The sequence below is a fragment of the Pongo pygmaeus genome, chromosome 8, assembly GCF_028885625.2.
Source record: "Pongo pygmaeus isolate AG05252 chromosome 8, NHGRI_mPonPyg2-v2.0_pri, whole genome shotgun sequence".
NCBI lineage: Eukaryota > Metazoa > Chordata > Mammalia > Primates > Hominidae > Pongo > Pongo pygmaeus.
This window is the reverse complement of record NC_072381.2, coordinates 50,321,841-50,336,564: the sequence shown is the minus strand read 5'-3', so window position 1 is coordinate 50,336,564 and position 14,724 is coordinate 50,321,841. Positions and strand designations below refer to the sequence as shown.

Below are 14,724 nucleotides of genomic sequence, written 5' to 3'. Positions count from 1 at the left end.
AAAAGCTGAATTTCGGTCATTTTTCCCTCCTTTTCTACTTTTCTATTGAAGAAACAGATGGAGTTGCTGAAACTGTCAAGTACTCAGCAATTAGAGAGAGGGAGGTAAAGCCCAAAAGCCTTATTGACATATGATTTCCTGCACAGGTTTTTCCCTCACCCCCAGACCTGCTTTATTTTACATAATGCCCCTTGCTTTTGATACTCCAGCCTTCTCATTCCTTGGAGATGCCATATGCTCTGCTGCTACGGGGCCTTTGCTTACATTGCTTCCTATGCCTCTACCCTATGATTGACATCTGTCTGTCTTCTAGGTCTCTGCTCAATTATATTACTTCCTCTTGGACCCTCTGCACTAGGCAGACCCCCTGGATAAAAGCACTTGAAGCATCACATTCTTTAGTAGACTTCTTATAATTGTAATTTTACAATTATTAATGGGATTCGATGAGTTGGACCCTCCCGCTAAATCAAGCCCCATATTTTTAACAACAAATATATTTGAGGGGTCCAGCACAAGCCTGATATTTAGGGACCCAGTGAATATTTGAATGAATGAGAGTACGCATAAATGAAAGGGGACCAGGGCTGTGTATAATCTGTTACTCTGCAGCCCTGGTCCCTTTTTCCCCAGTTCCCCACTTTCCCCTTTTACCCTGTCTCCCCAGATGAGGAGCAATACCAAAGATATTTAACAGTCCTGGGTATAGCTATCTGACTGTAAATTGATCACAAAACACATGAAGCTGTGAGTTTAGCAGGTGAGGATGAAAGAAGTTAGCATTGGTTATCTGCTGGATATGAAGTACTTGAGGATGCATAGTCCTGCTCACCCTGAAAAGATCCCATGGGCTTTAGGTCCCATGGGTTTAGGTTTCTTAGATGTCATGTTTGGCTTTCTAGCTGCAGGCTGCTGATAGGTAACCATGGTAGCTGCCAGGTCTTAAAGTCTCACTTTTGAGATTTACTTAACCTTTTTGGGGTCCTGACTTTGAAAATTACCAGAGTAATCCCTCATCTTTATAGAGCAATTAGGAAAAGTAAGAAAAAGAAAAATTGTGTGAAATTTCCTCAGCTTGAGGGGAGCCTCTCAACGTTTAGCACATATATTCTAAGTCCATTTCCCATGTAGACGTCAGGCTTAAAAGAATTGAACCTACAGTAGGCCGGGTGTGGTGGCTCACGCCTGTAGCACTTTGGGAGGCCGAGGTGGGCGGATCATGAGGTCAGGAGATTGAGACCATCCTGGCTAACACGGTGAAGCTCTGTCTTTACTAAAAAATACAAAAAAATTAGGCAGGCATGGTGGCAGGTGCCTGTAGTCCCAGCTACTTGGGAGGCTGAGGCAGGAGAAGGGCGTGAACCCGGGAGGTGGAGCTTGCAGTGAGCTGAGATTCCGCCACTGCACTTCAGCCAGGGTGACAGAGAGAGACTCTGTCTCAAAAAAAAAAAAAAAATAAATAAATAAATAAATAAAAAAATAAATAATTGAACCTACAAAAAATCAGCTACCCCAAATTAACCAACCATTGAACTTTTCAGTGTATTTTTTTCTTCTTGTTTTTTAACTTTAACCTTTTCTAGATGACTGTGTGTGTGTGTGTGTGTATTTACATTTGCAGCCTACTTTTTTTCTTAATGTGAACTTATTTAACCCATCTTTGAGACTTTTGTGAATTTAATTTTTTTGTTCTTAAACCGTATCATAATTTATTTAATAACCTTCCAATATTAAATGTTATTTATGAAATGTTTCATAAATTTCATAAATGTTTCATAAATAAATAGAAAAGTCCAGAGAGAAACCACAAGTGTTAAGAAAATGTAGCACCTAGCATCAGTGGTTTCATATTTTGCCACATTTGCTTCAAAGGTGCCTACCTCCCATATTTGTCCTTAACTCTAATCATTTTGGGTGGGGATTCCTTGGTATCTCTGCCTTTTTATTCTTTTTTTGTTTTTGAGACAGGATCTCCCTCTGTTGCCCAGGCTGGAGTTCAGTGGTGCAAACAGCTCACTGCAGCCTCAGACTCCTGGGCTCAAGCCATCCTCCCACCTCAGCCTCCCGAATAGCTGGCTGGGACCACAGGTGTTTGCCACCATGCCTGGTCAACTTTTTATTCTTTTTACCTAGAGAGGGATTTCATTTTTATCCCTTATAGATAAGCTTTATTGTGTAGTTGTTCTTTTCTTCATTGACTATTATATATGAATGTTTGTGTGTGTTTATGTGAAAATAAAATCAGGCCTCCATGGAATTGTGGGTCTGTTTCTGCCCTCTGCTGTTTGTTTTGTTTCTCTGCTGTCTGCCAGTATCATAATCTTAAATACTGCAGATTTATAATGTCTTATTAGGGCAAGTCCCCATAATCTCTTTTTATTCAGAATTGTCATGGTTATCAATCTTTGGCTTTTTACTTTTCTGTGTCAATTTGAGGTTTATCTTTTACTTATTTATTTATTTTTTTTGAGATAGAGTTTCAGTCTTGTTGCCCAGGCTGGAGTGCAATTGTGCAATCTCGGCTCACTGCAACCTCTGCCTCCCAAGTTTAAGCGATTCTCCTGCCTCAGCCTCCTGAGTAGCTGGGATTACAGGCACCGGCCACCACATCAAGCTAATTTTTATATTTTTAGTAAAGATGGGGTTTTGCCATGTGGGCCAGGCTGGTCTCAAACTCCTGACCGCAGGTGATCCCAAAGTGCTGGGGTTACAGGCATGAGCCTCCCAAAGTGCTGGGATTATCAGGCATGAGCCTCCTAAAGTGCTGGGATTACAGGCGTGAGCCACTGCCCCCAGCAGGATTATCTTACTGTATTGTGCCACAGAATATTTTATTAGCGTTTGATTGGAATTGCATAGAATTATAAATTTGGTATTTGTGACTTTCTGCTGGAAATCATGATACCGTGAATATTCTGATGTTTGCATTTATGATAATTTTCATTGGAGCTAAATTTGAAGAAGTAGAATTTTGGGTCAGAGGATATGATCGTTTAAAAACAACATTGTTTGATCAGATTGGCAGATACTTAAAGATGGGTGGACAGGAGCCATTGCTGGCAGAGGTTTGGGTAAGGGGCACTTGAGTACGCTGCTAGTGACAGGGAATTTACACATTTGTGCATAGAATCTGGGAATGACTAAGATTTATTTATTGCCTCTTTAGGTAAAATCCCTCTCTAGTTATATAAATAAATAAAAATAATAAATAAATAATCAGTTTCAGCTGGGCACAATGGCTCACACCTGTAATCCCAGCACTTTGGGAGGCCAAGGCCGACGGATCACTTGAGGTCAAGGAGTTTGAGACCAGCCTGGCCAACATGGTGAAACCCCATCTCTACTAAAAAAAAAATGCAGGCCTGGCACAGTGGCTCACATCTGTAATCCCAGCACTTTGGGAGGCCGAGGTGGGTGGAGCACGAGGTCAGATCGAGACCATCCTGGTTAATATGGTGAAACCCCATCTCTACTAAAAATACAAAAATAATTAGCCGGGCATGGTGGCAGGCACCTGTAGTCCCAGCTACTTGGGAGGCTGAGGCAGGAGAATGGCATGAACCCAGGAGGCAGAGCTTGCAGTGAGCTGAGATCGCACCACTGCACTCCAGCCTTGGCAACAGAGTGAGACTCCATCTCAAAAAAAAAAAAAAAAAAAAAAGGGCAAAAACAAATTAGCTGGGCGTGGTGGTGCACGCCTGTAATCCCAACTACTCGGGAGGCTGAGGCAAGAGAATCATTTGAGCCTGGGAGGTGGAGGTTGCAGTGAGCCAAGATCCTGCCACTGCACTCCAGCCTGGGTGACAGAGCTAGACTCTGTCTCTAAATAAATAAATAAATAAGCAGGAAGGGTAGGAGAGCTCTAAATATATGCACGTGTTTGCTTATATTTGTGTTCAGAGCCTCAGGAAACGAGCATACACACCAGGCTTAAATTGGGTATTCCAAGGATCAGGTTAGGGATGGGGAGGGAACTATTTTAAAATACATCTCTTTTACATGTGCCTTTATATTGACTTAAAATTTTAAAAATTGAGATAGAATTCACATACCATAAAATTCACTCCTTTAAAAAGTATAGAGTTTGGTGGTTTTTAGCGTACTCAAAGTTTTATAATCACGGCCACTGTCTAATGCCAGAAGATTTTCATCAGTTCATTTATATTGACTTCTTATTTCTTTCTTTTTAAACAATTTTAATTTCATTTCATTTTATTTTTGAGATAGGGTCTCACTTTGTCACCCAAGCTGGAGTGCAGTGGTGTGATCAGGGCTCACTGCAGCCTTTACCTCCCAAGTTCAAGAGTTCCTCCTGACTCAGCCCCACAAGTAGCTGGAATTACAGGTGCACACCACCATACCTGGCTAATTTTTGTATTTTTTGTAGAGATGAGGTCTCACTATGATACCCAGGCTGGTCTTGAACTCCTGAGCTCAAGTGATCCCCTTGCCTCGGTCTCAGAGAGTGCTGGGCTGACAGGCGTGAGCCACTGCACCTGGCCTTTATTGACTTTTTATAACAAGCATGTTGTACTTTGGTCGTTTTTAAAACATAAAAATGATTTTAAAAACCAAGAGTCACAGTGATTTGGCAGAGCAGTGGGTCTTTTCTGGAAAAGAGAGTCTTGCCTACCCATGCTGTCAGGGTCAGTCAAGTGCCCAGCCTTTCTGGCAAGTCAGTGGTGGATTTTTCTCTCTGCTTTCATACAAATGGGATAACAAAAATTTATCAGCCATTTTAAGCAACTGAATGAAAATAAGTTTTGCCTTTACCATTTTCCTTTTTCAAAATCCTGAAGTTCTAGTTTCCTAGTTAATAAATTACACCAGTTGACATTCTCCATAACCTGGGGTGAGAATACTGTATCATTGCCCATCAACCTTATTAGGGTAAATGAAAAGGTGTGAAAACTGATATCTTACTGTTTTTGCAACTCTTGGTTTACAACAAGGTTAAAGTTTCATCATGTTTCCTAGTCATTTGTATTTAAAAATTTTTTTTTTTTTTTGTGAATGGACTATTCTTTGCTATTTGTCCATGACCCACTGTCACAGACACCCACTGGTAGTGGTCTCAGCCCTTTGCTGAATAACCATTTCCTTCCCCATCTTTGTCCTTAGTTACTGTGTGTTTAATTCTTATATTGTGATATATTTCCAATGACGTGTTGACCTTTTAACATTGAGTTTGCTTCCATATTTAGCGTGTATACGATGAAGAAGTGGAGGAGCCAGTACTTAAGGCTGAGGCAGAAAAAACAGAGCAGGTACTTGTATGAAATCACTCTTCAGCTGAGTTTCTGACTTTGAGAAGTGTGATGGAGATCAATGTGTTATGTGGGAGCTGGGGGGTGGTGGGCGGGGGTGGGAAAGGGAGGGACTGCTCCTGACAGCAGCCCAAGAGGGTATTCTTTCCTTTGTTTCTGAAATGTAGTGTATTAACTAATACAGAGATCAAATCCTTGAATTCTGGTATAAGAATAGAGTAGAAGTCAGCAAACTTCTTTTGTAAAGGGCCAGATAGTACATATTACAGATTTGGAGGGTCCCAGAGGCCATTTTTTTCCTGTGGCTTCCTGAGTTACAGATGGACCAGCCTTCTTCCTGAGATCTCACACCAGAGCCCAAAACATAGCTAAGAGGTTCTGGGTCACACTGACTTCTTAGCACTCCAGCAGAGATTTCTTTTTCTTCCACTTGGGAAGGCACATGGACTGTGAATAAGTTTATTATTGGAGTAGCTTTGAATTTGTTCTCATTTATTCAGAAAATATGGATCACCTGTAAAGGTTGGCGCTTTGTCAGCAATTATTACTTGTAACAGATGAAGCTGTTAGACTAGGAAAAGGGTATTCGAAACCAGCTATAGTTCTGCCTGTTGCCAGCATTTAAAAAAAGAAGTTATTTTATTTTTTACTTAAAAAAAATTTTTTATTTTGAGACAGAGTCTCACTCTGTCGCCCAGGCTGGAGTGCAGTGGCACGATATCGGCTCACTGCAACCTCTGCCTCCTGGGTGCAAGTGATTCTCCTGGCTCAGCTTCCTGAGTAGCTGGGACTACAGGCATGTGCCACCATGCCTGGCTAATTTTTTTGTATTTATTGTAGAGACGGGGTTTCGCCATGTTGGCCAGGCTCGTCTCAAACTCCTGACCTCAAGTGATCCGCCAGCCTTGGCCTCCCAAAGTGCTAGGATTACAGGTGTGAGCTACTGTGCCCAGCAAGTTATTTTATTTTTAATAGAACGCAAGGATTTGCTAGCCATTTAAGTGCAGTAGTATCTGGTTATACCAATTCAGGGTTTAATTTGAAGGTGATAGATATTTAGTGTACTATTTTAAAAAACCGCTATATATTTCATACACATTTTCACAAACTCAGTACAATATTAGCTATTTAACTCAGAATCAAGCATATCCAAATAGAAAAATACACAACCAAGACAAAAAAGTTCAGTTAGAAAGACTTCAGTACTTGAGATAAAAGACTAAAATATTCATATGGTTTTTTTTGCCTTTGGCCCTCAGAACAACACTGTGTGGTTTGGTTCCTTCTAGAATATTTGTGAGAGAGGGAAATGACACTAAATATTTTTTGGTATGTCTCACAATGGCCCACTTGTGTCTGCGGGGACTGCCATTGAGAGCTGCTGTCGCAGGAAGAAGACACCTGAGGGAGATTCTCAGCCTGTTGGTGATACGAACAAACCTTTTTTCTTGAGTGCGGCATTGTTGTAGGGTATACACAGAATAGACCAAGATGAAAATGACCCCTTTTGATGTAGAACAGATTTATAAAATAATTGTAATTGTCCAGTATTTTTTTTTTTTGTCTCTTTAAACTGTAATTGAAAAATGAGACCTCTGTGACCTTCCGTGTAAGTCTTAACACCTAAAATTACCCAAGGGATAACCAGGGCTCGTGGGATAGTCATAGTGAGTCTGAGAGTCTAGGCCCTCCAGCAGTGGGGAAACAGCGTGCATTCATTGTTGGGATACTTCTCCACACAGTAGTTGTACCTCTGCTTTTGTAGACGATGACCCTTGAGCTCTGGAACCTTAGGTAGTTTGATGCATGTCCAGAAAGGGGCAAACTTGGGATTTAAAACTTGCAGTCTTACTCCAAAGTCTGTGTCAAGGCATTCAGCAGAATTTGACTTTGTTAACATTTTTAAATAAGTTTTTTTGGAGCTTGAGGCTAGGCTTTAGAGAACATTCACAGTATTCTCTTGGGGCAGTATCAATATATTGGAGACCCATACTGCGTGGTATTTATTTTGTAGGAGAAGACTCGAGAGCAGAAAGAAGTAGATCTCATTCCTAAAGTCCAGGAGGCTGTGAACTATGGCTTACAAGTATTGGACAGTGCCTTTGAGCAACTTGATATCAAAGCAGGAAACTCAGACTCTGAGGAAGATGATGCTAATGGGCGGGTGGAACTGATCCTTGAACCAAAGGTGAAGACATTCAACTTAAATATTTATTGCACAACTATTATGTTTGGGCTACTTTAATTGGGCACACGATTAGTAAGTCATGGACTTAACCTCTGGGAAGTGAGTATGTCACTTAGTAGTCTCACATTGACTCCACCAGAAAGACTCGCTTTACCTGAGCACTGATGGAGTACTTGTGAGGTGCAAGGCAACATGTCAAGTTGGGGGTGCAAAGATGCAGAGCATGGCCTCTACTCTCGAGGTGTGTGTTGCAGTCTGGTGGAAGAGAGGAGACATTCATACGAGTAACCATTGTAAATGCCCTGAGAGAGAATTGACTTCCAGCTGGAACTTTGGGGCAAAGATGATATTTGAATTGGGGTTTGAAGGGTGGGGAGGCTCAAAAGAAACAGAGAGTGTTGGGAACCTGAAATTATGTAGCTTGGGCTAAGGAAGACTGCAGAAGAACTGAAAGGCATTTGGATTGTTTCCGGTTTGGGCAATTATTAAATACAAATGAAGCTGCTGTGAGCATTCATGTCCAGGCTCCCTCATAGCCTAGTGAGTGTTGGTTGCTTGACAGTTTTCTCCCACATTGTTCAAAGAGACAACTGGGGTGACACAGAGTCTCTCGGTAGTGAACACAGAAAGTTACCACAGTGATTTATAGAAAGAGGCCTTGTGACACACAAGGCCTTCCGAATTAAAACATGCCACAGAACCAAACTCTTTTTTTTTGTTTTTTTGAGACGGAGTTTCACTCTGTCCTCCAGGCTGGAGTGCGTGGCGTGATCTTGGCTCACTGCAACCTCTGCCTCCCGGGTACAAATGATTCTCCTGCCCCAGCCTCCTGAGTAGCTGGGATTACAGGCGCCCACCACCACACCCAGCTAATTTTTGTGTTTTTAGTATAGACAGGGTGTCACCATGTTGGCCAGGCTGGTCTCGAACTCCCGACCTCAGGAGATCCGCCTGCCTTGGCCTCCCAAAGTGCTTGGATTACAGACATGAGCCACCGCACCCAGCCTGAACCAAACTCTTCTAGTCATTCTGTAGCTGCAGATTTCTCTTCCAGTTTGAGCTTTGCTGAGTCACACCAAATTGAGGCAGATCATTTGGCACTGACTGGTATACTTGCTGCTTGGATTTTCACTGTATGCCTTTAAAAGTCAGCAGTGGCCTCTGGGAAATGTATTGCCTGGACCACACTTGATACTTCCAAGACACACAGCACTTTCTTTTTTTTTCCCCTTGCAGAGAAAGTTGTGGAGGTACACTTTTCTTTTGTAGGAGGATTTGGGGATGTCTTCTGAGTCAGTGAGAATTAGTCCAAATTCACCTGTCTTTGCCTTATGCTCCATTGGTTGCTGTGATGTCGTTGAACCTTTACATTAACCTTCCCAATCTTTCTGTTGTTGTGTGAAACATCAGAATTATTCTCCCCTGCCCCAGAGTCCTTTGACAAGGAAGAGATATCATTGCCAAAGGGCAATGCCTCACAGGGGACAGGGCAGCATTTCCTTCAGCAGTGGAAGTAGGAGGCTGTGCGAGGGTGGAGCACTTTCTTGACCCTATTATTTTTTTTTTTTTTGAGACAGAGTTTCACTCTTGTTGCCCAGGCTGGAGTGGCACAATCTCGGCTCACTGCAGCTTCTGTCTCCTGGGTTCAAGCGATTCTCCTGCCTCAGCCTTCCAAGTAGCTGGGATTACAGGCATGTAACATGACACCCAGCTAATTTTTGTGTTTTTTAGTAGAGACGGGGTTTCACCATGGGGACTAGGCTGGTCTTGAACTCCTGACCTCAAGTGATCCACCCGCCTCGGCCTCCCAAAAGTGCTGGGATTACAGGTGGGAGCCAATGCAACCGACCGACCCTAAATTTTTAATGTGTGTGTGTGGTGTGGGACTGACAGGAGTAGACGGCTGACATGGGCAGATCTCCAGCATGTGCTGTTGGGGCCACAGTCTCCTGCACCTCACTCTGTTTTCTCATCTGGTCTTATTTTACCAACTTCACTTTTCGAAATTCGACAGTGTGGAACCACTAGGGGGTATTGTTCTTCTGTTTATTGAGTTATAATCTTTTTTTAAAAATTTATTTATTTATCTTTTTTGAGACGGAGTTTCGCTCTTGTTGCCCAGGCTGGAGTGCAGTGATGTGATGTTGGGCTCACTGCAACCTCCGCCTCCTGGGTTCAAGAGATTCTCCTGTCTTAGTCTCCTGAGTAAATGGGATTACAGGTATGCGCCACCACAGCCGGCTAATTTTTTGTATTTTCGGTAGATACTGGGTTTCACCACATTGGCCAGGCTGGTCTCAAACTCCTGACCTCAAGTAATCCACCTGCCTCAGCCTCCCAAAGTGTTGGGATTACAGGCATGAGCCACTGTGCCCGGCCTAATCTATTTTTATATTAAAAATATATATATATATTATGTCTCATTAGTACTGCTTTTTAGAGGACAGCTCACCAGAATGTTCAGTTTCTTTCCTTGGTCCTCTTCTTCTTGGACCTTATACTAGGAGGTTGTACCCTTTTCCCTGTTTGCTTGCTGCTGATAAACTTTTGGTAGGCTTTTGCCATTTTTGTTAAATTTTGTTAATTAGGCCCTTGGGGAGGGAGATTCTGTGTGATACAGCTTTACTTTGGCACCTTTTTTTTTTTTTTTTTTTTTTTTTGAGATGGAGTTTCGCTCTTATTGCCCAGGCTGGAGTGCAGTAGTGCAATCTCAGCTCACTGCAACCCTGTTTCCTGGGTTCAAGTGATTCTCCTGCCTCAGCCTCCCGAGTAGCTAGGATGACAGTTGCCCGCCACCATGTCCCGCTAATTTTTTTGTACTTTTAGTAGAGACGGGGTTTCACCATGTTGGTCAGGCTGGTCTCAAACTCCTGACCTCAAGTGATCCACCTGCCTTGGCTTCCCAAAGTGCTAGGATTACAGGCATGACCCATAGTGCTCGGCCTTACCTTGACATCTTTACCTAGGATTTGACTTTTAAAAAAATCAGTGAAAAAAAGAATTTTTTTTTTTTTAACTTTTAGTCCTGCTGTGTTTCTTATTCTCCACCTTCGTTATGTAGCTTGTTTGGGATAGTCAGATGGAACAGGCCATCAGGTGGCCCATGTAAGTTTGTTTTCAACTGAAATGTTTGACAGCTTATTCCTTTCGTGATTTACAGGATCTATACATTGATCGTCCTTTACCATATCTCATTGGGTCAAAGCTGTTCATGGAACAAGAAGATGTAGGTCTTGGAGAGCTGTCCAGTGAAGGTACTTTTCTTCACCAAATAATTTTGTTCCTTAACATTTCTTTTTTATTTTAAAATAATTTCAAATTTTACATTAAAGTTTCAAGAATAGTTCAAAGAACTCTCATATACCCTTCTCCTGGGTTTACCAGTTAACATTTCACCACATTTGTTTTATTGTTCTCTACATATACATAATATTTTGTCTTGAACCTATTTGGGAGACATCATGCTCATGCCCTGTTACTTCTAAATGTTTCTCTGTGTGTTTTCTTTTTTTCTTTTCTTTTTCTTTTTCTTTTTTTGAGACAGAGTCTCGCTCTGTTGCCCAGGCTGGAGTGCAGTGGTGCGATCTCAGCTCACTGCAAGCTCCGCCTCCTGGATTTAAGCGATTTTTCTGCCTCAGCCTCCTGAGTAGCTGGGACCACAGGCGTGCACCACCACGCCTGGCCAATTTTTGTATTTTTAGTAGAGACAGGCTTTCACCATATTGTCCAGGCTGGTCTCGAATTCCTGACCTCATGATCCGCCCGCCTCGGCCTCCCAAAGTGCTGGGATTACAAGCATGAGCCACTGTGCCCGGCTCTTTTTCTTTCTTTCTTTTTTTTTTATTTTTTTGAGCCAGAGTTTCTCTCTGGTCACCCAGGCTGGAATGCAATGACGCGATCTCGGCTCACTGCAACCTCCGCCTCCTGGGTTCATGCAACCTCCGCCTCCTGGGTTCAAGCAATTCTCCTACCTCAGCCTCTTGAGTAGCTGGGATTACAGGTGCCCACCGCCACGCCTGGCTAATTTTTGTATTTTTAGTAGAGATGGGGTTTTACCATGTGGGGCAGGTTGGTCTCGAACGCCTGACCTCAGTTGTGTGTGTTTTCTAAGAACAAGGATACCTCTTGTATAATCACAGTAGAATTACAAAGCCAGGATATTTTCCTGGACATAAGGGTGTTATCCAATCTGCTGCTATGTTCACATTTTGCCGTTTGTCCCAGTGACACCCTTTACAGTCTCTCTCTTTTGTTCTCTGGTCCAGGACTCAATCCAGGACCAGCCACCACATTTGGTTGTCAAATCTTCAGTTATCTTTTAATCTGATGCCATTTCTCAGCCTTTCTTTGCTTTTTATGACCTTGACATCTTTAAAGAGTACAAGCAAGTTTTTTTTTTAATTTGTAATGAATAATTTTTGGCGGGAGAGATACTTCAAGACTATATAAATACGTAATTCCTCACCATAATGACACTTTCAATTCCAGTAAGTGGGTATAGATGGTTTTATCAAGATCTCTGTGATGCTGTTGTATGGTGGTTTGTGATTTTGAGCTAAGGACATTTTCTTGTGAATATTGGTGTGGTGACCCTTATCTCTCTTCTCAACAGAAGGCTCTGTAGGCAGTGATCGTGGCAGTATTGTGGACACTGAGGAAGAGAAAGAAGAGGAGGTAAGGGCTGTTTGGTATGACCAGGTCACGGTGGGCAGCAAGCTTAAGATGGGCCTAGCAGGCTAAGTAAATAGCATAACTGTGAATTCGTAATCTGCTTCCATAAAGCTTTTGACAGTGATAGAAGCCACATTCTGAGTTTTTTTTTTCCCAAGGGTTAGATTTCCTTTTTGCCTTATGTACAATGATAGGGAAAGCTGTTTTAATCTCTTTCACTATTATCCTCTCTCCCATCTTGCCACCAAATGTCTCTTTCACCCAATATATTTTTGAGAAGGGCAGCTTAGATGTTTTGGTGGAATCTCTGCCTGGGATATAGTCTTTGGGTATATTCTGTCTTTGAATAATTCTAAGGAAAAAAATCTACATTTAGAACTTTTGTAAACTATAAAACCTAGAGCAGGATATACTGAAAGCCACCACTTAACATTCTATTTTGCTGCTGCCGCTAGCGCCTTCATATCCACAGAGCATAATTTCATTCCCTTGTCTAGAGTTTGAGTCTGTGGGCCTTGACTACAGTTGAATCTGTAGTTGTTCTTTAGATGGGATATTCGTTATTGCAAAGGACACAGCCATGTTGCAGGAGAGTCCTCGAGTATGAGATTTCCGAAAGGAGACAGTGTTGTGTGTGTGCTTTTCTCTTCTGGTTGGTCCCCCTTTCTGCACTCTCCCTCCCCTGCCTTTCTTCCAGTCCTCCAAAGAAAAACCTGACAGCAGGAAATGAGCTTTTCTTAAGTAACTTTCCTATAACAAAAGCAGTGCTCATTAGCGGAATCCCTTGCTTTTAGCCACCGATGTGGCACTTCATCAATAGTTGCTCATAGCAACTATTGATGTCCCCTTCTTGGGCCTAATGAAGTAGTTATCCTAATGAGAGGAAATAGAGACAGTATAGTCCAAAATGTAAAATAACACAAACTGACTTTCAGTAATTTAGTTAGTTAAATGTGCAACTCTTACTTTAAATCCAAAGGCAAGAGTTGAAAGTGCGGGTGATGTGAACAAATTGTAAGAGGCATTTAAGTGAACCACAGAAATTACATGTTAACTGGAGCAACCCTTCACAATACTGCCAGCTACCCAGCTTATCTGCACCTTGATACTTAAGGTGACCAGTAGTCAGTACAAAGAGACTGAGTGTCAGAGCTTTTTCTCCACTTGACATAGATTCAGCCTGCCCCAGAGACTTAGACGTGCAATCATTTCTGTGCTTCTCAGTAAAGCCCATTTAACAACAAAGCCTTTTCTTCCCCATAAAGGAGTCAGACGAAGATTTTGCCCATCACAGTGACAATGATCAAAACCGGGTAAGGCTCATGTATTGAAATGACTTTGTTTTTACCTTTTAATTGAAGCGTAGTATATATACTAAAATTACTTTGGAATGATTTATGACAAAGTGAGGATTTTTTCATGTATACAATTTATTTTCCTTTAAGCATTTCATGTATTTAGGCTAACTACCTCCTTCGTATATATTTTTTCCAATTTTGATTTACAGTTTATTTTTCTTAGAAAGCAAAGAAGTTTCAAAGAAGTGAAAAACAGTTGGAAAATAGAACCTCTAAAAGAAGACTCAGTTATCTAAACTGAACTACTTTGCATGAGTCCCTCTTCTGTTTTAAAATTGGAGACAATCTAGCAGTAACATTAATGAGTATTCACAAGATGAAAACTTCTTACCCTACTGTCTTAGCAGTTATCTTAATTTTTGAATATCTAAAGGCATATTCTTTTCATAGTGTGCATCGTTCATTTTCTGCCATTTTATGTTAACATTTTATAAATGTGTCCTTATTTATTATTATTATTTTTTTGAGATGGAGTTTTCCTCTTGTTGTCCAGGCTGGAGTGCAGTGGCATGATCTCAGCTCACTGCAACCTCCGCCTCCTGGGTTCAAAGAATTCTTCTGCCTCAGCCTCCCGAGTAGCTAGCATTACAGGTGCCCACCACCATGCTCAGCTAATTTTTTTGTATTTTTAGTAGAGGTGGGGTTTCACCATGTTGGCCAGGCTGGTCTCGAACTCCTGACCTCAGGTAATCCACCCACCTTGGCCTCCCAAAGTGCTGGGATTACAGGCGTGAGCCACCATGCCTGGCCTCCTTATTTTAAATAGCCTTTGCAGTTTGCATTGTAAACTTCTATACTTTTAAACATACTGAGTATGATACTGTCATAGTCTCTAAATGTATAAGGGAAAGAGTTTATTTCTAGAGTTGTATTTTTGATGTAATAATGTATTCAATATTTTCTGTTCTTTTTTTTGAGACAGAGTCTCGCTCTGTTGCCTAGGCTGGAGTGCAGTGGTTTGATCTCAGTTCAATGTAATCTCCGCCTACGGGGTTCAAACGATTTTCATGCCTCAGCCTCCCTGAGTAGCTGGGACTATGGGTGTGTGGCACCATGCCCGGCTAATTTTTTGTATTTTTAGTGGAGTCAGGGTCTTCCCATGTTTCCCAGGCTGGTCTTGAGCTCAGGCAATCCGCCCACCTCGCCCTCCCAGAGTACTGGGATTACAGGTATGAGCCACCACGCCCAGCCAATATTTTCATGTATAGAAATCCTTTGCTTCTGTGAACTGTTTCTTCAG

The 14,724-nt window shown here is 41.9% G+C and overlaps 1 protein-coding gene across 25 annotated transcripts in view; it reads left to right on the top strand.

The window, feature by feature from the left end:
- Nucleotides 1-14,724, top strand: part of LOC129006839 (WASH complex subunit 2) — a 63,919-nt gene that overhangs the window by 4,455 nt on the left and 44,740 nt on the right. For 17 of the 25 annotated variants that reach the window (XM_063669834.1, XM_063669840.1, XM_063669835.1 and 14 more), the window contains 5 exons: nt 5,205-5,267; nt 7,282-7,455; nt 10,616-10,709; nt 12,068-12,129; nt 13,392-13,439. In XM_063669834.1, coding sequence (XP_063525904.1) covers nt 5,205-5,267; nt 7,282-7,455; nt 10,616-10,709; nt 12,068-12,129; nt 13,392-13,439 — 441 coding nt within the window. Of the gene's footprint in view, nt 1-5,204; nt 5,268-7,281; nt 7,456-9,259; nt 9,284-10,615; nt 10,710-12,067; nt 12,130-13,391; nt 13,440-14,724 lie in introns of those variants that run through there. The other 8 variants (XM_063669836.1, XM_063669842.1, XM_063669846.1 and 5 more) reach the window with 2 other exon arrangements.